The sequence below is a fragment of the Rhea americana genome, unplaced genomic scaffold, assembly GCF_003343005.1.
Source record: "Rhea americana isolate MKP2758 unplaced genomic scaffold, rheAme1 scaffold_239, whole genome shotgun sequence".
Lineage (NCBI taxonomy): Eukaryota > Metazoa > Chordata > Aves > Rheiformes > Rheidae > Rhea > Rhea americana.
The window spans coordinates 897,050-919,996 of NW_028186356.1; the positions used below are offsets into that span (position 1 = coordinate 897,050).

Below are 22,947 nucleotides of genomic sequence, written 5' to 3' on the forward strand. Positions count from 1 at the left end.
TAGCCACAGGCCTCCAACTAGACTCCATGCCACTGATGACATCATACAGACAATGATTGAACAATAGAAATGAAACAATGAGTTTAAAAATAAATTCCATAGAAAGTGTTCTTGTTGGACTGAAACAGTACAGTTAATTGTTTTATAATTTAACTCCTTAACTATAGACTGTCATACAGATGAGGGAGAATTTGTGGTGGGATGGAAAGCTAGGGAACTATAGCCTTCCCTATTCATAGGCATCATAGAAAAATATAGGTTGAGAGGGACCTGTGAAGATCCCTTGTGAAACATCCCTGGCTCAAATCAGGGCTAACTTCAAAGTTAGATCAGGTTGCTTAGGGCCATGTCCAGCTGAGATCTGAAAATGTCCAAGGCTGGAGATCTCACAGCCTCTCTGGGCTTGTTCTGGTGTGTGACCTCCATCACCATTTCCTTGTGTCTACTCAGAACTGCCCTTACTGCAACTTGTGTCCTTTGCTCTTCTYCCTTTACTGTGCACCTCAGGGAAGTGCCTTCCACCATCTTCTCTATAAGCCCATGTTAAGTAGCTGAAGCTCTCAATTATATCCCCGTTCTCTCCTCAGCCTCTCCTCATACATCATGTGCCCCCTTTTCTTCTTAGTGGTCTCCACCAGCATCTCTTCAGTTTGCCAGTCTTTCTTGTACTTGGAGGCCCAAAACTGGATACTGCAGACCTTGCCTGACAAGTGCCAAGTAGAGGTAAATAATCATGTCCCTTAACATGCTGACCAGGTTCTTGCTAATGCACTATGGTAGGATTGGCCTTCATTGCCATAAGGACATGCTACAACTCATGTTCAGCTTGTTACCCATCAGGACCCCCAGATCCTTTTCTGTAGAGATACTGCCTAGTCAGCTCCCAGGTCGTACTGATGCATGGGGTTAGTCTGTCCCAAGTGCAAGACTTCGCATTAGTTTTTGTTGAATTTCATAAAATTTTTGTTAGTCCATTCCTCCAATTCATTCCTCCATGGCAGCCCTGCCTTTCACTCCCACCTATTTGCAAAACTGCTGAGGGCACTTTCTGTTCCTAAAGATTACTGGAAGAGATGTTAAGGAGCATCAGCCCCATATTAACCCTGGCGGTATGCCTCTTATAACCAGGTTCTACTAGACTGTGAATCACTGACCTTTGAGCCTGACAGCTTTTGAGCCTAACAGTCTAGTCAGGTTTTTCTTTCACCTTGTAGCCCWCTCTTCCTCTCCATATTTCCCGAGTTATCTCCACTTTCACCCACCATGGTTCAGGACTGTCTTTAACTTTTCTTCCCTTGTTTGCTATATAGCAATCAACAGTACTCTACCCTTCCTTTCTCCTGGCCAGAAAAGAAATAGCTTTTTTAAAAAGCATCCAGATAGCTGTTTTCTCTCTGCTTCTATCAGACAGATACTTAAAAATAGTCCAGCCATACTGAATGCATGAAGTTGTTAGTTGGTATGATGTGCTGCCAATKTTTTCATTTCATCATACATTTTCAAAGAACTGATACCTCAGCATAAGCAAGAACAGCAGAAGGCATTGACATTTCCTTTAAACATCTAAACAACTTTTTTATAGTTGTAACCAAAATGATTTGAGAAATGCTTTTCAGAGGGAAAATAAATACCCAGAGGAATTCCCTCCTGTTTGGGGAAAACTCTAGCAAGATAACAGCCAGAAACATCTAGCTTACTTTTGTAATTCTGTTAGCAACCTGTAGGCATTGCATAACAATGATGCTGTACAAAACAGAGATAATGTTCTGATTTATTCCAAGAACACATGAGAAATTATTTTACCAATAACATGCTGTAGTACACACAGAATAATAGAGTAGCCCACACAGAACAGTTGACGGTACCAAAGGCAATGGTTTAAACACAAAGGTATCCATTTTAGCTATTACATCCCAGGTAGCTTACTACTTTTTTTTTTTTTTTTTTTTTTTTTTTTTTCCTCTGCCTTTTTGTCCTTTCCAAGGATTTTTTTTTAATTTTGCTGGTACAAAAATTGTAGCTCTCAACATGTAATAGCAGAATTTTCAATAGCCTTGAGACATTCAAACCTCACTACGAGAAACTGAATTGAAAAGTCACTGCTCAAACAGCCCCTTTTAGATGTAGGGTCACATATCAGGCAGGGTCAGTATGCTTTGTACTGCAAATCCTGCCTATACTGTTATTATCTGAAAAATCTCAGATAGTTTCCCCACAGAAATAGTAAATATATTGGTGTAGGCAGCTCAACATTTTTGCCATCATATAATTTAAGAAAAGATTTTCAAAAACATTTATAAATTTAGGCTAACCAGCAGACTTGGATTTTCAAAAGCACAGAGAATGGCAAACTGCCTAACTTATTTTTAAAAATGCTTAAAATTCAGAAGTCAAAACTTAAGGCAGACATTGATCTACTTAGCAGTGCAATCTAGAAGTGATTTACAAGACTACTTCCTGATTCAAAATTTTTCACAGATTGCATTCCAGTCAGCACCCATTTGCTAATATAGTTTTACTAGGGACATCTTCATATCAGGCTTAGCTGCACTACATAGAGCAAAAAGTAAATTCCTTTAAAAATTCAGCTCTCTGAACCCAGATGACTGGGAATTTTAAAACTCCTCTAGTTATTCAAATACTTTCAAAGAACTTGCTTTTTAGATCTGAGAAATCCAGAAGATATTTAGATATGCATCAATAYTGAAACATATTTTGTGATAAAATGTTGCAGTGGTTAAAGAGGACACTTTGCACAGTAAGAAATCATTTTTAGTTTTATGAGTCTATACATTGATTAGAAATGTCTGGGATAGCATTAGAATTTGCAGCCTTTTTCATATAAAGACAGCTAAAGACTATAGATAGCAATGACTTCATTTTCATATCATTTGGAATATCCTGGGGGCATTCACTGTGTGTACCTAATTTGCAGATAAACATTAGGTGCATCTGGACACAAGCCTCTCTAGGTAAGTACCTGTGTTCCCTAGGTGACTACCTAGCTGAGAGATCGATGCCTTGCAGATTTCCTGACAGAGAAACTACCTACCTAATTTATGCAGATGAATTCCTTCTCCATAACTGTTGGTCTGTCTGTGCAGGACATACAGTCACTATTCTAGAAAGACCACTCCATTAGGCATCTGAAACTTAGGTATTTAATATGTGCTTTGATTAAATGGTCTGGATTCCACACCAAGGAAGTGTGGAATTCACTCCTACTAGTGGAGTGAATGAGTGGCTTGAGTGCCCATTCTGGGCAGCTGAGTTGGCAAAAAGCGAAACTCAGCAGATTCCCTTTACTAAGCTATACTCAGCATCGCCTATTTAATTAAGTCTTAAGCCAAATGACTGGGGAAAAAAGCACATGAGTTAATTAATATATCATGATGCAGTATATGAAAAAACCTTTGACAGGATAATAAGTAATATATGAAAGGCAAAGCAAAAGAGCTTTAACTTAGGGCTGGTTCAAAATACCTCAGGCCTCAAACTATCTTTGTTAATTARATGTTTGGATCCAGGGCATCTCATGTCTACATTTGCAAAGGTGTTATTAATAGTTAGAAGGTCAGCTGTGTGGTTAGTGTCAGCGCTCGGTAATCTCAGGTATAGCAGCTCAAATAGGTTTAGCCATGTCACTTTTGTATGCAATATATTTGAAGCCTATTAAAATAAAATAGTTTCTCATTAAAACTGCAGCCTTCATCTAAGATGTGTGCAAGCACTGGTTGTTAATTATAGATGAAACATATCTGCTAGACTCTGRAATTGTACTTGAAACTAACCCCAATGAACTGAGCTCCAAGCTCAATATTTTTTGAAAATTCAAAGATCACACAGCCTCATATATATTTTAATTGTTTGTTCATAWTTAACATTACATGAATATTTTCTTGAAAAAAAACTCTTTATGCACTTCACCTTATAACAGTATAATATTCACCATRTGACTACTACTGGTATAGTTTCTCATGCTTGGTTAAGCATGATCTCCTTACCCCTTGGTAGACATTTTTAGTCCTTTGTAACAAACAATAACAAACATGTTTGTTAGTTGATTGTTGAAATATTCCATAAACATGCTTTCTTAACATTTTATATTCATTTGGAAATTGAAAAATATTTATATTTTTGAGGTATTTATATGAATAGCCAGTGTATAGCAGAAATTAAGCTCTTACAAAATAAGGGATTGCATATCCATAAAAACTGATGTTATTAAAGACTTCAAGGCTTTTCTGTATGACTTCTATGAAACATCCATATATTTTCAGATTTCTGTAAACCACTGCAGAATGGTCACTTACAACACCTGCACTGGAGAAATAGGAATAAGCCTACTGAGGGAATGAAGCAAGATTTTCCCACCTGGTATCCACTGAGGACTTAAAATCTGTATGGCCATCGCTATACGGTCCATGGGACTTAACAAACAACACTAAAAGCCACTCTTAAAGCAGGTAATATGCTTTACAGACTATGTGTACTTCTGTTGATCAGTAGACTAGTTAGGAAACGCCCCCCTCCCACCTCAGCAGGCTGAATGTTTGGAAGGAGGAATCCAAAACATATTTAGCAGGGTATAGGGAAGCAAGGCAAGAGTCCTGAGCAAGCTTGTTAATGCATCAAGAAGGGAGAAGGTAGGGAAGTAGGTGAACCTGTTGGATGATTTGAGAAGTGAACGAGGAAAGATTCATGCTATTTTTTAAATACATGCAAGGTACGAACAGAACAATGTGTTGATACAGAGTCTCCTAGAGGAGGAAATACAATAACAGTGTTCAAATTCCTTGAGTTTAGGGGGTGATGACACAAGGAGTCTTTTGACATTTCCAAGAGAGAGGAAAGTGCTTGGGGAGCCTGAGTTACAGAGAGGGTGCAGCAGGGGATCTCAAATAATTGGTCAGAGTTCTTGAACAAGAGGGGTGTTTATTCCTTTTAGTCTTCCAGGTTTGGGGGTGGTGGCTACACTACTGCATACCAGCTTCYCATCTAAGTGGCTATTTGTACAAGTTATTGACTCCACATAGGGAAAAGTCCAGCAGGAGTAGAAAAAGATAGAGTTCCCAAGTGAGATTCTTTCTTCTCTCAAATTCTCGCATGCATATTTTCAAAATAACCTTCAAAAGCATTCTCCTCTTTCTATCATTCCTTGCACACCAATCCTTCCTAAAAGTGTTTACATTGTCGCTATTAAAATATGGCCATTCCATCTCCTGAAAGCAGCAAATCAGCTGTTACATGCTGTTATATGACAGCTATGAAATTCCACAGGTCAGTAACTGCTTTTCTAAAAAACAATACATTATAATGAAATGGTAGTAATTCCTGCAATATTTCTTTAAAATGTACTTTTCCCATAGGCACCAGATTAGGTTCTTTTTACCAAATATTGTTCTTATAAAGGCTGCACTATGCATTAAAAAATCCAGCCCTCACTGCTTAATATCTTCAACAAACAATACAAAATGTTGTTGGAAAAACAATTTGCCTAAATGTTTCACCTGGAAATAGAAACAGATGAATTCCTTTTATCTTGTTATCTCAATGACACAAKGATAATTTTGCATTAAGAAATCTTCAATATCTTTCAATTGTTATGTACTGTTACGCTTCTTGTTTGCTTAATTTCATTAAATACCTGACAGACTGGTTTTATCTACTGCAAGTATAGAAGCCATACCCTTAAAAATATAATTTAAACATGCATACATGACAGAGAATAGCAACAGAGCATTACGGAAGGATGATTCTATAAATCAGTTTTATCTACTGACTGTACTTACACCAGCAGATTGAAATACTTCTATTCACCATTGCAGTTACTGATTGTCCCAACAGCAATGTTGTCATAGCTGGTATTATGTTCTGTATGCTTTACATTACCTGAGGAACCACGGCAAAGAYGACAGATTTTTACTTTGTTGTATGCTGTATCTCTGCGTACAGAAAACTCCAGTTCAGCAAAAGGAGGTGAGGAAAATCACGTATCTGTGGTAAAGAGAAAGTTGTAAACATTGGGATAACAGACAATCCTGTGGGATCAAATATTGTGTCTGTTTTGGAATGTGGGCCCTGATATCTGTATTGTTTTGGACACAGGCTACTGAATTTTCTTTCACCGGAAGTTCCAGTCAGTGGAAAGTGACTGGAATAGACAAAGTGCAGTCAGTGACTGACTGCAGGGCTCACACACTGAGTCTCCAGAGACTGTAACAGTATACCATTACTTACATTAGAATGAAGAAGATGGACTGTAACATTTCCCAGACCACTCCAATTACTACTTTCACTGTACTTTCCAGAGATGTCTCTAAAATCTCTTTATTTGATTAAGATACACAGTTTCCACAAAATGTATTAAATCATCTATAGGTAGTAGGTTGAATGCAAATATATCAAGCATCATGTTTTAAAAAACAACCTGAGAGAGGGGAATATGGGAAGCAATCAATAGTAAAACTGCTGCAGTCACCATTTTCTGTAAGTTTTACTCATGGAGATTGCCCTAAGATAATCAACAAATTGATTTATATTCTTGAACAGTTTTAGAGCTAATATATTAAGGATCATTGAAAAAAATCAATAGCACTTTCTATCTTGGCAACCACTCAACATGCAATTTTTTTAGAAAGAAAAATAGAAAGTCAATTGTTGAAATACATGAGTGAAGAGCATTTCTAAAGCTTTTGAATCTAGTGAGAGAATCCACACCTTTTTTCTTCTGATCAGATGGAAAACATGAGTGAAATAACACAGGTTCATTTAATTTTGAGTTATTTACTATAATGACTCATAAGTTAACAACTAGTGGCTTATCAACAGGTGCTACAGCTCAGGTATCTGGTAAAAACTATTAGGAAAATTTACTAGTAGCTCCTGCCACTAACTTCTTAAGCATACAAAAGTAGGATAATTAGCATCCCCACATCTGGGGCAATTGTGTAACCAGTTTCCCTAATGCTAATCTGGTACATCATCTTYGTTACTGTATGTTTTGTCTTTTTCCTAGGCTCCAGCTGTATGTATGACTGCTAAATCCACTTGATATGTTAATGCAAGTTTTCTTTTTGCAGTGAGAGGYTTTTTAATTACTTCTCGTAAAGATTTCTAAGGTATTCTTTTGTCTTCACTGACTGTAAAAGAAGTTTAGATGATAAGCCTGAAACATCTGAGCAATGGCTGAAAAAAACACTTTTAAGGTGTTTGTAGCGCACARGTTATAAGCAAATATGCTGAAGTCTACAGGTTCTGAGAAAGGGAGAACACTTAGAAGTAACTGTGAAAGCCATGCTAATGGATTTTTTGTTTGATTTTTTTTTCCTCGGATGTCTGTATCTGTAGGAAATTCATAAGATAGGGTAGTTAAGAAAAATGTGCTGTCCTCTGAGAGGAACTAGTAGTATATGTGTTTAGGTAGCAGTGTAAGCTATGTGCTAGACTTACAGGACATGAAACATGTAAACACTACACTGGCCTTCTAGAGGATGTCTGTGGGGATAAAAGGTCTAAACTGAGTCAAGTCATCAAACATATCTTCTTTCTCTCTTTGCCAAACAACTAATGTGAATTTCCCATTTTTGAGAAAATGTAACTTTTTAAAACCTTTGTTCGGGGCAAATCTGTAGCTGTAATGTATGCTTGGCCTTTTCTTATATTGTCCTTTTCCTGCCTTCATGACCATGAGAGAGAATGTAAACTATCACAGCCCTGAAGCTGACTARCACTACTGGCTATATCTCTACAGCTCCCTGCAACATCTCTGTTGTACTGCTAAGCCACCACATTCAAATAAAGCTCTGCTTAGGTAGATTGAAATGCCTTACTGAGACTTTTAGAGGAATATCTTAGTACAAGTCAACCGCATGTGAAGAAAAATTGAGTGAATTAAAATGTGAAATTACAATGGTCAAGAAAACCCTGCAATAGCTTGGTGTTGAGCTCTAGAATGGCTAGATTCAAGAGACTCTGGACGCAGCTGATCAGGTCCTTTTAAAGGAAAACTCACATTCCTCTTAAAATACACATTAAAAAAAAAAATCTCACTTTTCTTCCGAGGTGCGCTTAAAGCGACAGCCTCGCAGCAAGCCGCCCGCTCTTCCCTTCCGCCGCGCACCTTTGGGCGCTGAGGCGCGGCAGGCGGCAGCCTCCCCTCAGTGCGCGGCCAACTGCCGGCGGCGCGCGCCACCCGCCGCAGCCCCGCCTGCCCGGCTCGGCCAATCGGCTTGCGCCGCCGGCTCGCGCAGGGAATTCAAACTGCTGTTAGGAGGTGACGGTTAGGCCGAGGTGGGGGTGGGGCTGTTTCCCTCCACTCCCGGCGGTTGGGCTGCCCGAGGGGGCTCCGCGGACCGCCATGGAGAGCCGCCCGGCGGCCCCAGGCCCCTACCGCGCCACCAGGCTGGTGAGGACGCTGGGGCTGGAGCTCTGGGGGTGSCGTGGACCGGAGGCCGGCTGGCGGCGAGCTGTCACTGCGCGCGGAGCGCCCGGCGGGCTCGCGGCGGCGGGGAGGAGGGGAGGGGAGGCTGCTCTYGCAGGACCTGGCTTCCGCGTAGCCTTTCCCTTGGCCTTTAAATAAATGGGAAGTTGGTGGTAGAACTTCAGGAGTCCACCGTGGTCTGGCCACTCATATTGCGTCATGTCGCACGGAAAAATCAAGTAGTAGCTGGGGGGAGCGGGGTTGCCACACTGGCTTTTCGTTGATGTTTAAATTCAGCGTGTAGAAATCTAAACGCTGTGAAGCAAAAGATTGTTTTGTTTTGTTTTGTTCAGTAAGGTCATTGCGGTACCACGTGCTTATAGCGTGCAACCTTTAATATGGAAAAAGTATGTGTTGRTGTTACTGCATTAGTCACTGAAAATTAGACTAGCAGCGCAGCGCTGTATTGATCGCAGCGCATCTGACGGCATAATCTATTTTTTGTGAGCGAATACCATGTAAAAGAATAAAATACATTGAAATTTGTAGCTGTTGTTGTTTATGTACCCGCACTAGTTTTCCAAGAGTTATTTCAAATTTGCAGGCTGCGGATTGATAGTACCTCAGTAGACAGTGCTTATGCAGGTGGTGGACATGTGCACACTGAATCATAAGATTTGTCATCCTTCAGAAACTTTGATGTCGTTTTCAACAGTAAAAGCAGGAGACAAAAACCTAAATATATTTACATATATATTTAATGAACTTAAATTTAAATGAATGTTAAATATAAAATATTAATACAATATCATTTAAAGAGTTTAGTGTTGTATTTAATAACAGTAGTATCAGTGTTATTTATATGTCTATATTTGTATTATATTGCTATGTATTAATATTTCTTATATTTAATAAGATTTATTATTATAACCTTTAGATTTTAACCCTCTTTTCATTTTTTTGTTCGTTTGTTTCTCGTGCAGTGGAATGAAGTTACTAAACATTTCCGAGCAGGGATGCCATTAAGGAAACACAGGCAGCATTTCAGAAAACATGGAAGTTGTTTTACTGCATCAGAAGCAATAGACTGGCTTCATGAAGTATTAAAGAGTAATAGTAACTTTGGTCCAGAAGTTACTAGGCAACAGACCATTCAGTTATTAAGAAAGTTTCTCAAGAATCATGTAATTGAGGACATAAAAGGAAGATGGGGATCAGAAAATTTAGAAGATAACRGTGGCCTGTACAGGTATTATAAAGATGTGCCTGAAATGAAGACTAGTTAATAGAGCTCTTTGGGTTGAGAATTTYATTTTAAAATACTAATGCTTGGATCTCCAGAAGGTCTTGCCTTGGGTTGAGCAGTGGGCCCCAAATTAATTTTTAGCACTGTTTGACTTATAGACTAGAAATCCTGTATGCTGAGTGCTGTTAGTGTGCTGCTTGTTTGCCCAAGGTTTTCCCTGGCATAGGCACTAAATTTAAGGTCTTTGATGGGGATTCAAAGAGGACTTCTTATAGGAGCTCCATGCTGTGCTACCAGTCTTGTATTTACTTCATCTCTTGTATGCTTTAAAGAAAGTCTAAGTGGGCAACAGAGCCTGCCTTAAGTTCTTAAATTAAAGATATTAAAAGTCCCTCACTTCTCAGATTGTAGTCTCTCTGCTGTATAAATACCGGAGTATCTTCAGCTTGACTTTGGAACTGAGAAAAGTAGTCCAAAGCTAATTTACAGTAGAGTTGGCTTAAACAATGTTATAATGAAAAAWTTTCAGCATTTTTCTTTTTAATTCACTGAACTTCTTCACAATCTTATGGAGTCACAATGATAGGATATGGTTTTGGTTAAATGACTTCTTTTTAATCTATTCTAAATGTATTTAATGTCTCTGCAATTAATTACAGATTTCCTTCAACCTCTCCAGTTAAACCTCTACCAACCTGGTGTTCACCAAAAGGGAACTCGGAAAAATTCTCCAGAGACAAAGAAAAATTTTTTAAGTTGCYACATTTATCCAAGAGAACTCTTAAAAAAATGGAATTACTGGAGTCTATGGTAATAATTTACATTTCTTCTTTAACTACAATTGTTGCATATTTTATTTACCCTAAAAAACAAGAAAAGCAAAAGACTGGAAGCAGTCATCTTTTAGTGACACTGTTTTCTGTTTTTTGTCATCTTCCCTTCTAACTGAAAAAATATTTTGATAGACTATCCTAGACAGTGAAATATAGCATTTAAATGGGTATAATAGAAAAGTGAAGCTGTATTTTGTAAAACAGTGCCTTGCTAATATATGCTGTTTCACTTCCTGCATGTATAAAGACAGCTTGAGGTGTAAGACATTCAATAGCCTGTATATGYTCAGGCAAAATACACATGTGGAAAAATCATAGCAGTAACTGTAACATGAAATTATTGAAACACTGACAGCAAGTGAAAGGGAACATTTCTGCATCTGAGAGATGAARTTAAATACACTCTTAAACCTGTATGAAGCTGTTTTCTTGTTCCCAATGTCATACTGGCAATAGGTTTGTTGACAGAAGATGTTACTAATACTGCCACATTATCTAATCCATACGCATTGCAATATAGGGCTAATTTTGCATCAGAATGATCTGGTGTTTATATAAAGTTTTTCATTGTCCTTCAATGCAGAATTATCCCTCCTACATTATTTTAAAATATTGGAAGGGCTAGAAGGAGGGGTTCTGGAAATAACTAGAACAATATGTTCCTGTAGAAACCAAAAAGATTTTGCATTTAGGGCAAATAAATAAAGGTTACCAATTATATAACTTTTCTGCTTACTTTGCTGATAAAGAGGGTATGCAAGTGTTTGGACCTTTATTCTCTTGACATATGTGTGCACATACTTTGTGAATTTAGACTGTGATACTAAAGAAGGATTCTTATCTTCCTAATATGTTAGGATTTGACACGTTTCTACTCTTAAAATTGCTTACTTCTTAAGGAGTTTATTATTTTTCCATATTGTCCTTTTTGCTTTAAAATAGAGTATACCTACACTTTAATGCTAAGACCACTAAAGTTACTCACTGAATCAAGCTTTGGAATTTAGTATTCTGCAATTCAGTGTTCTGCAAAAATTAATATATAATTGAGAACAAATTTACTTAATCTTTGAGTTAGGAGGTCCAAATTTATTTTACATGTATATTTATCATATATCCAATATGTATAAATCACTCATTTCCAGGAAAAAATAGAAAAAACACAACCAGATATAATAGAGGAAAWCAAAGAAGGCTCCCTGCACAGGAAGGAAATAAGCCAGGAATATGTACAAGAAATTTGGAGAAATATGATTCTGATACAGTAAGTAATAAACTGTGAAGTGTTGTACACAAGAGAAATAGTTTGTATGTGTTTTCTATCTGAAATGCAGGGATGAGGTKTTTTGACTTGCAAATTTTTCTAATAATTATGTTTTAGGGTAAAAWTTTGTACTAATTAGTGCAAGGTTTGCATACGGTTTCCAGTGTATTTATTAACATCAAGAATGTTGGACTTTGGAAATTTACTGAAGATGATTGTTAAAGATACTAAAKGAGTATATGTTAAGTACCGTAGCTGCTCGTTTCTTATTGTTTCTTTTGGTGTTTGTCCCAGGAAGAAGTGTGTTTTCAAGTTGTCCTGCATATGAGAACTTATTTCCACTTATATTCAAAAAGCATTTACTTGATAAGTGAATTTGCATAATTTGTTTTCATTCCGTATTAACAAAGATCTGTTCTCTTCCTCCTAACAGTTTACAAACCATTTTAGGCCTCCCATCTTTGGAAGAAGTCTTGCAGCCAACACAGATAATTCCTGAGTATGTCATGTACAATATGACTAATACAAGTAAACATGGTGTTGTTATTTTACAGAACAAATCAGGTTAGATTTTTTTTTCTGATTTTGCTTAATTTGACATTTCTATATGATGTAATTATGTCCAACAGTAAATAACTGAACATAAAATCTAAAATAAATTAATTAAGGTAAWAGCTTTCGTAGCCTGTCTTTTACACTTCCTTTTCCAAACTAGATAACAACTCAGTATATTTGTCTGGAAGGTTTTGTAGGTGCATTACCATTCGCTTTTAGAAGTCCGCATGTAGAGCAGTAATAGTACCTTTAAAAATTAAATTTTATCTCTTAATGCATTATTTTGTACATGTGTACCATTATTTATATTTGTTATTAAGTCTTGTGGTTATGTATAAATAATATACTTATTTATTTTAGAAGACCTCCCTCACTGGGTATTGTCAGCTATGAAGTGCCTCGCATACTGTAAGTTCTGGATTAATTTTTCAATTCAGATGCTCCTTTTGAGGGTTGAAAGTGAAAAAAGGCTGCATTTTTAAGATGAATAGTATTTCATTTTGGAAATCCAGATAAACCAACTGTCTTGACATACTGAGAAGCGATCAAAGCAGTTCATCTCAAATTATTGCATGCAAATGTAACCATAAGTAGTTAACCAACATGAAAGATGTTATACTTTAGGTAATGAAGATCTTGGTCCTTTTGCAATCTAGCTAATTATTCTGCTTCCAGGTTGCATCTTCTGAATCTGTATGTGAATTTTTGGCAACATGAAGCTTAATTTAGTATGAGAAGAGGTGTTAGTGTTCTTTAGTCCATTAAATCAATTGAGAATTCAAGTCTGAAAGCTTTCAGTGGAACTGTGCTATTCCAGCCTATAAAGTAGATAACAATTAGGTAATCCTTATCTGCTTCCCCACCTTTTTCTATAAACAGTGTTTGTGAAAAGCTTATGCTTAAAGCACACTGAGATACCTTTTATAGTTACAGTTTAACAGTGGAGATTGAAGGCCTTATATGTCTTATGAATCACCACATTCTAAACTAAGCTTTTTTTTTTTTTTTTTTTTTTTTTTTTTTTTTTTTTTTTTTTTTTTTTTTTTTAATCAGACATTTTGGCTGTTAAAAATGAACTTTCATTATCTGCAGAATGTGAGTCAGTCTGTATTTGTCTCTTGTTTTAGTATTAATGTGGGAGATAAAGAGGCGCAAAACAAAAAGCTGCTGCCGTTTACAGAAAATGTAGTGCTGCTGTTTGGTATTCAGAGTTTTTCTTCCCGTAAAATTTAGAAAGGCACAATGTTAATTCTTAAACTTCAGAAAWGAATCAGTTATTAACATGTCCCTATTATGTGTACATCTAGCTGCTGCCGTGGGACACCCAGGAAAGTATTTGGTATGCAGTAATATGTATATATATAACACAGGCTTTTAAGTCTGGTATGTGCRAGAAGAAAAAAGTGACTCTAATGAAGTTCAATTTCTGGTAGCTTGGTCCAATGTGAATTCACTGATGAATAAGATTTTCTCTGTACTTCAGCATGCTGTTGCATACTTATATAGTATTAATAGTCTTTACCTTGCAAATGATTTTTTTTTCTTTTTCATTTATCAAACTTCACAGAAAGTCATTGAGGCTTCMTTTGTCAGATGTGTTTGTTACAAACACATGCAGCTCACAATTAGATAAGCTTTGCATTTTTACAAAACTGATTTAGAAAAAGCTCTGGAGACGTAGAACATCATGTGGTAGTGAGGATATATTTATTTTATTTATTTATTTATTTATCTTCTTGAAACAACACAGTCTGTCTGAATGACTATAATAGGATATACAAGAGCTAGAATTAATGCCTCTCAAAGGGGTTCTGAGGTGATGAGTTCTTTTATATTTATACTAACCCTGATTTTTAGTCTTTTGCCCCTGACCCTGGCAATCTCCATTGCTTCTAGTAAAAGCTGTACTGACTATAACATCATTTGATGGTGTGTGTATACACCTGCATGTATTTCTAGCTATTTAGTAGCAATCCATGTAAGGTTAGATTGGCTTTGGAAGTTCAGTTTGTACAGGCTATTACATTAAGAGCGCTTTTAGGAAAAGCAGGACAGGAAAGGGCTTGGTRAGTAAGATTTAAATCAAAGCTGAAAATATGGTTGAGCACTACCTTATAAGCATTTAAATACATTAATCCCCACATAAGTCACATATTTAGAATTAATAGGGCTTTGTAATCCTGAATTGTATTCATGTGTTGAAAGTTGAGAACAAGTTTTTTTTTGTTTTTTTTTTTTATTGTCTGTATGTTTTTCAATTTTGAGTGAATTAGTTCAAGTGGAGATTTTATCTCTGCATCTGTGAGGTATATTGCTAAGTGATTAAGGCAAAAGTTTGCACAGTGAAAATTAAAAATATTTGCATTTGAGGGAGGGAATACTACTATATTTTTAGTTATTTTTATTTGTAGTATGTGCTAATGTGATACGAAGTTAGAACAAAGAAAAGTATCACTTTTGATTTGATCAGCATTTAATTAAAACTCTTATCTTCTAATTCCTTAGAATATATTTCATAAGACAGCTTATTTCATTTGTATGCATTATCTGAGTGGTGTATAATAACTCCAGGATTAACAAAAGATCTTCGAAATGTCAAATGTTACTCATTCGTTCCTTTTCGTCCATGTAGCAAAACAGGCAAGACTTATTAATCAAGACTCTTAGATTGCTGGATTGCCTAATTGTCCATTTTTGAAGAAAATTATTTGGATGTTACTATGATCATCTGTGGGGATAATTATGAACAAAACTTCCACTTGGTAAAACATTGAAATAGAGGAGTTAAAAACAAAAGAGATATCCCCCACAAAGGGAAAGGACGCTTACCAGCTCTGTTTGGCCTATGTATGAAGTAACGTGTATGTATTGGCTGGCTTCTCAGCACACTCATTATTCAAATTTGGGTATAGTTTTGGAAGCTAGAGCTGCCCATGGGAGATTTGGGATTACTAGAGTTTAGAAATGATGGAAAATGCTAAAAGTTTGTGATTATTTTAATGAGAACATATAAAGGGCATAAATGAGTTCATTTATTTTACTGCTGTGGAACAACTTGTTGAGCACAACTCCTCAGTGGCTATAGAGAACATCTAATGTTTTTTCTGCTTACAAATGGTACAGCGCTGAACTAAAACCAAAGTATTTGTATGTTCCTGACAGTTCTTTCTTGTAAAATATAGTCATTCCTACAAAAAATAAACTTCTAATGTTGCTTTTTCATAACATGGAATTGTGAGAATAAATACTTTGGTCAATTTTCTCTCTCCATCTCTCTCTTTAGGGCCTAGAAATAATGACATGAGCCAACCAACATACAATGGGTTTGAAAGAGATGTGTTCAGAACAGTTGCTGACTACTTTCTCAGTCTCCCTGAACCATTACTTACTTTTGAGTACTATGAACTTTTTGTAAATATTTTAGGTATGTATGATTTTAGAAATAGACTGTGTAAGCAGTAAGTGTGTATCAACTAGGGGAAACAAATCTGTAATTAAAATCAGAACTTGCCCACTAATTTGTATGGCAGCTTGAGTCAAAGGAAGATCACTGATGCTGTCTTTCTATGTTACAGTATTAACTGAAATGTAGTTCTRTCTCATGATATCCAATGTAAATTGCTGTCTGGTCTAACATTCTAAATATGCATTAGCCATGTTAGAAATATCTGATCATCTCTGTCTATTTCTCGCTATTGCACTATATTAACTTTCTTTAATCTTGCATGTGTGTTGTGATGAGTGCAATTACCTTGTTTAAACTGCTGCTGGACTGAGCTAATTTTTTCTTATATTTTACTAACCAAATGAACAATAGATTGGTGTCTTATATTTGTTGACTTCTCTGTTCACTTAGCAACTTTATTTCTTTCTGAACTTGTTCATATCACTTGCATCTTAATTTATATTTCATTTTCTGATAGTTATGTGTGGCTACATCAAAATTCCAGATATATGCAGTGGAAAACATTCTGTCCCAGATGAGGCATGTAATCCACAACCTTCAAAAATTCTTCACTTGAACTCTTTCAAGTCAACTGAATGTCTTCTTCTAAGCCTACTTTGCAAAGACACCGAGAAAAAAAAGAAAGAACATGAAACGTCCAGGAAATCTTTTCCAGAAGAGCTAACTGTCCAGAAGGGATGTGCAAAGAAATTGTATCCACATAAATTGATATGTAAACGAGGCAGTGTTGATAATCTAATAGGAGGAAGTTGTCAAAATCTTTCTGGTTTAAAGAACGAACAGGACGTACCTCTAAAATTTAGGACAAAATGTTACTCTTTGGAAARAATTGGAGATTCTACCTCAAGCTCTTGTAATAAAGGAGAATCAAATTCCTTCAGGCAAACTGATCTGAGCGTAGTCCTGGGCACTAGAAATGAAAACCAACCACTACCCTATGAATATAAAAACAAGTCTAYGCTGGAACTTAATTTTGATAATATGTGTCAAAAACAAACTTCTGGTATCAAGACAGTGTCTGCATCAACTGTTCAAGAAAAGGASATATTTAATGAAAATCACAATTTAAAGCAAATATGCAGGTCTCAAAGTTTACTTGTCAGAAGACACTCAAAAAGTTGCGCTAGCATTAATATACCAGTTGCTGAAATCACTGTAAAACCAATGTCAGGACTTTGTGGGCAAAGAAATACAAGTTCCTCTGGTGTGGCTGCTTCAATGGAGATAAAGACTGAGGTTTCTGATACCACCATCAATAAAAGACTCTGCAAAAGTACTGTAGAACTTTCAGAATATTCTTGCACTCATGATACTTATGTGTTGGCTGGCACACGAAGTAAGATGGCTTTCTAAAGCATGTTGTATTGGCTTATTTTGTTGACTAACTAATCTGCTTTCTTGCTCTCTTTGACACTTGCTAGGTTTTTTAATATCTCTATAGCATTACTTTTATTTAAAAAAAAAAAGCCGAAACAACCCCTTCAAGTTATTAAAAGGTTACACTTTTTAAAGGTAGACTTCCATGCCTTTCCTAACAAATGTTAAGCGTGTACTATTTTTGGATTCTTGACTATGTTGTGTCAGTAATTCACCTTTCTGTTCAGGTAAGTGATAGTACAACATAAACACTGTCTACCACTGAGGAAGGGAATTTGCACAGACTTGCCTGCTGTGGGAGACTGACAGTCTTTGAAATGCATTTTCTGGCTAATACTTTCTGGAGTAACATTAGTGTTGCTCCTGAGTTATATTATAGTCATAATTGTACCAGCCATTTATCATCAAAGTAAGTTGAAGATGGCCATTCAAAAATAAAAGGCCATCTAACATAGATCTACTTATGTTACTACTAGTTACTGTGACACAGAGATCATCTTCACTGGGGAAAAAAAAATGAGATTTCTCTTACTGAGGTTAAAATGTTCTGAAAACTGTGTTAAATCTTAATGACAGCTATCTTTCTTTACAATTAACTTGTAGATCTCCTTCAGCCTCATTTAGAAAGAATTGCTATTGAAGCACTACAGATATGTTGTTTATTGCTTCCACCTCCAAATCGTAGAAAGATTCAGCTCCTCATGCGTATGATCTCTCGGATCAGTGAAAATGTTGATATGCCACGACTGCATGATGCAATGGGAACACGTTCTTTGGTAAGGAAAGTCTTTCTAAGAGAATCATTAGGTACAGTATGTCTGTTATTTAAAGAATACTGCTGAAAAAATGCTGAGATTAGGAGTAGTATTACAAACTTTAGGTTCTTGTCTCATTGCAGTACATCTAATGATTAACGGACAGAGCTTTTGTCTCTGGAATACTTAGTGCCTGCTTCAGGTCAGATTTACTTCTCTTGACTCTTCCCTAACATAWTCAAAATATTGATGTTGTTTTTGTTTAATTTGGGGAGCAGAGGAATAATTTTTRAAAAGAATGCAAATGATCATTTAATCTGATTTCTCACCCAATTGCCAACATAATTTACTTTAAAGAGTCTGTGGAAGTTGTTCCTTGGACTAAACATTTGTGTTATGATATGAACAATTCGAGAGGAGAAAGAAGTTTTTCTGCCTGATTTAAAGACTAATTTCTAGGTCTGAAGTTAAGCCTTCATTGGAAAGACTAAAGATTTTTGTAATGTTTGCACCRACTGAGATTAGATAAAATAACAAAGTACCTAAACATGCTATTTAAAGAAGGCCAGCTGAAAGCTTTGAAACTGTGACAGCTTTGAAAAAGTATTTTAAAGTGGTTCTTGGTGTGTATTAAATTTTATTTGGGCTAGCTCTGAAGATTTGTTTTGTTGCCTTAATTGAAGATGAACATTTTTCTACAAAGGAACACTTCCCGTTTCTCTTAAAAATACGTATTTCTCAATTGAAGGTACTATTCAATACAAAAAAACCCTGCAAAAACAAATCTAACCTTGAAAAGAAAAATTAGAGTAATTTTAGATGAAGAGGGGGAAAAAAAAACTTTTCCCCTGTCTCTTAACTGATGATGCAGGCAAGAGGTATTGCAGTGAAAGTTAATATTGGAGACTCCATTATAAAAATCCATAGACTGGGAAGAGAAGTCCTTCAACTGCACATACTAATGATCTACTAAACACTTTCAGATGATACAGACTTTTTCTCGATGTGTGTTATGCTGTGCAGAAGAAGTAGATCTTGATGAGCTGCTTTCTACACGACTGGTTTCATTTCTAATGGACCATCAACAAGAAGTATTTAAAGTACCAACTTACCTGCAGGTTGCAGTGCAAGATCACATAGAATATATGAAGATGGCCCAGGTTGGTGACACATACTTTTGCTAATTGCAGAGTATTTGCTACTTATTAAGGTGGGATGGAAAAACTTTAAATAAAAGCATGGTATTCTAAATTCAAACTTTTTATCAAACTTACATTATAATGACAATAACAACAGTATTACAATTTATAATGCCATTGTAAGCTAATGTTCTTGGGTGTTAATGAAGCGGCATCCTCCTGAAATAGTACATAATCACTTGAACACATGAAGACCTCTTAATTTTTTTTTTCACCCTCCTTTGCCTCCCTCCCTTCTCTCTTCAGTGCAGATATCCAAGGGAAGAAATTAGTGCCATATTGCCCACRTATTCATACTGTAAACAAATAACTCCTCAGGAGTTTGAGGAACAGAAAGTGTCTACCTCTCAAGCTGCAGTGGCAGAACTCCTAGAGAACATTATCAAAGATAAGAATTTGTCTTTGAAAGACAAAAAGAAGAAGTTAAAACAGGTAAGAAGCTTGGTGGATGTTTAATCTATTTCTGAGAACATTCTTGTGGAGGAAGGAGCTGATGAATTTAATCAGCAGACCCTGGCACACAACATGAATAAACTGCATAGAAAGAAATGCTTGTTTAATAGAAAAGAGGTAAATATACTTTAAGGTTAATGTCTTTTTTAAAGAATAGTGTCTAATAGTGTTTGGTACTGCCTAGTAGCCATAGTGTTCAAACAAATAATGGTTTAAGAATACGGTATAAAATCATTGTAATATCCTATTAAATACTGCATGGTAGTAATTGAATATTGTTCTTTGCAGTGTACTAGCTATACAAACTACTAGTAAAATGCTATGAGTAGGGTTAAAATCAATAGGAGGCAAAAAGTAGTCATCTCTTTTTCTTTCAGAGTTCAAGCTCCATCTATTTACAATCTTAAAGCATTCTTTTCCTTGGAATTGGCTTTATGTTTTATAACATGAATATTGCTCAAGATTATCTAGTACTTTTGTGGCACACTAACATGTTGCATAAATAGTAAGGTTAAAATGCAACAATTCTGGCAGGATTTGACACTGGAGGATTTATTTTCTTTTTCAGAAAACATTTGGCAAGTATCTCAGACCAATCAAATGGTATTGTACTTGTCCTAGAATCTCTTAAGCAAGTCTTGTGACTCAAATTCGAAAAAGCAGCTTTTCAAAGCTTGCACGTTCTCYTGCTTGCTCTTACCGCCTCCTTTTTTAAGGGCCTCACCTCCAGCAGAGGTGGATTGGATTTTTGTTTGTTTGTTTTTAGCTTGGAATTACCCCTTGTTACAGTCTTCGGTTTGTACCGGGATAACTAGTAGCAATTGCAACTTTTATAAGCGTTTATTCTGTATTGGTACTTTCAGTTGGGGAAAGCCAAATACATGCCRCTTGCTGGAGGGATAAATCCAAGTTATGTCAACACCAACATGATGTCGTTTTCATTAGTTTGATTTAATCAACAGAAGGCTTTTCCAGATATATGGATATGTACCATTATTCTTTCCTTCCTGAGACATCGCATTAAAAAAAAAAAAATCAAAAGTGTGTGTCTGAAGCCAGTTACTTCTTGTTAGATTGTTTATCTGTAGGGTGTTGAAAAATTCTGCCRTGGTTAAGTAGTAAGCTTTTCTAAAAGAATACCTTTAAAATCTACGKAAGTGGAAATTAATATTGTGCAGAACATATTCATCGTTGTGATTCTTCAATGACAATTTTCCAAGTATAAGCAGAATAGGTACCAGTGCTGGCTGGACAGTGTGACTTTAAACGGGCAACAACAGAAGTGATAAGTAGTACTGCAGTGATTTTCAGCTCATGGGCAATGTTAAGAGCAACTGTAGACTATCTTTTCAAATGGTAATAAAGGCAATTAGTTAATCGTTGGAGACCAGTAGAGTTCTTCCTTACAGTCACAATAATTAAAGTCCTTGAAGAAAATGAGATAAACTTTTTCAGCAGAAGATGAAGTRTCTGGTAAAAATTCAGTATGATTCACTGCTTAAGAATTGCAAACTTACATGCTCAAAGTGGCCTTTTCTTGTGTCAAGTATCACAGCAGATTTATTGTATAYGCTGATAGTTTTTGTTCTTGCTGATGAGTATCTGCTCAAAGTCATTGATTCTCAAGTCCTCCCTCTTGTGTGTTTTTTTTTTTTATGGAGTTTGATATAATAATTTTTTTGATTGTGTGTTTTCTAGTTTCAGAAGGAATATCCCCTGATCTACAGGAACAGATTTCCGACTACAGAAAATGAGGCAATGCTATTTGAGAGCAAACCTACCATCAAACAACCGATGCTTAGCCTGAGAAAAACAAAATTTCGTAGCCTAAGATACTAATATACTACACTTCAGTCGCATATTTATTTAATAGATGCATTAATAGTTTACCAAAGTGCAGTTGCTATGGAAATTTGATGGTGGCTGTGTGATGAAGGAATAAATGTTTACATGAACACTATGCTGAAAGGTGCCAAAATAACGCTTTTCTGGAGATAACTTTTAAATGGCTACAGAGGGAAATAATATTTATATGTTTACAAATTWTTCAATATATTGCTCTTCAGTAAAGTAAATGTGAAAATAATGTGAAATTTTGAAGTTGTTAGTAACCAAAAATTTATCTATGATTTTTGTGTGGGAAGCTAATAATATGCATATAGTGGTAACTTTTTGTTCTGGAATTTATGCCATATAATTTCATTTCTAGTAGGTTTTTAATTCTTTGTATGTCCTGGATAAATGCCTTCCTTGAGTTCACAAAATACTTGTCTCTAAACAAAACAACGTTCTTTGAGGTTGGGACTAATTAAATAGTTGGCTCTGTTGTTTCCAAGGGAGCTGGAAATCGCCATTTTGTCTGACTCCATAAAATACTTATGTTCATCTGTAAAACTGTCTCTTAAATTTTTATATATTTATTCATATTAAAATTTGGGCATACTTCTGACCTTGTATGGAAAACTGATTTCAGGTCTGTTAACCTTTTTGAACCACGTAGTGTAGAGAATGGATGATACATGAAGTGACAACAGAATCAGAATAGATTAAATTTCAATATTTTGTTTCTAGAGTAAGTAGTTTACTTATTAACTTTTATGGGACTGAAACTGCACCACAAGAATGTGAATCTGGATGAGTACCTTTATCATAAGACAATTCAAAGCAAATGTTGTCAAAATTGAGGTTCAATATTAGTCAAGCATGTTTCAGGCAACAAACGAAAAAATCACAGTGAATGTTGTTAAAGTGTTTAGTGGTGGACTTGAAGAGAAATGAATGCTTTTCTTTCCCCCAAATTTTGATCCTTCAAAAATGAAGCCTGAAATCTTTGTTTTCCTAAATTGTTCTGTTTTATTTTTTTGCCACCTTTGCCTGTATATTTTATTTACATCAAACTCTTAAGACAGCAGAACTTGGCAACTGGCAGCATGTGGGTAAAACCTGGACAGTTAACAGGAGAAGAATTTGCACTGAATTTTCTTTAGCATTCCTGCAACATGGTTAAAACAGCACAGTATAGCAAAAAGTTCCATGAACCTTTTAAGGATTCAATGAAACATTGTTTACGTTAAAAAAAAAAATCACTTTGAACGTGTAATCTGTAACTATTGCCAGCTAACATGCCCAAAATGAACTCCAGCATGAGATTTATAGATATTACTGCTTCTAATCTGGAAAAAATGGATACTGTGTGCTGGAATAACATCAAATTGTGTGAATTTTAAGGTTTTTTTTTTATAGAAAATATCCTGCAAGTAGACACACTAATGGATCTGCTTCTCGGTCTGATCACAACTCTTTTATCACCTTATCAGAATCCAATGAGAATGTGATGAYGTAGGGTTAAAAACAGTGCTGGTAGTGGTGTAGCTCTG

General features: G+C 35.9%; 1 protein-coding gene across 3 annotated transcripts; it reads left to right on the plus strand.

Moving 5' to 3' along the window:
• Nucleotides 1-8,281: 8,281 nt before the first annotated feature.
• On the plus strand, nucleotides 8,282-22,019 carry DEPDC1 (DEP domain containing 1). 3 transcript variants are annotated; one of them, XM_085306360.1, is made up of 12 exons: nucleotides 8,282-8,407; nucleotides 9,406-9,671; nucleotides 10,328-10,478; nucleotides 11,647-11,765; nucleotides 12,199-12,329; nucleotides 12,681-12,728; nucleotides 15,604-15,744; nucleotides 16,244-17,122; nucleotides 17,767-17,939; nucleotides 18,902-19,078; nucleotides 19,364-19,549; nucleotides 21,269-22,019. In XM_085306360.1, exons 1-12 carry the CDS (start codon nucleotides 8,360-8,362, stop codon nucleotides 21,407-21,409), a joined length of 2,460 nt encoding a protein of 819 aa, XP_085162486.1. In that variant the 5' UTR covers nucleotides 8,282-8,359; the 3' UTR covers nucleotides 21,410-22,019. The 3 variants fall into 3 exon arrangements, with proteins under 3 accessions (XP_085162486.1, XP_085162487.1, XP_085162488.1); XM_085306361.1 differs by having other exon boundaries at nucleotides 16,271-17,122; XM_085306362.1 differs by lacking the exon at nucleotides 16,244-17,122.
• Nucleotides 22,020-22,947: the final 928 nt, after the last annotated feature.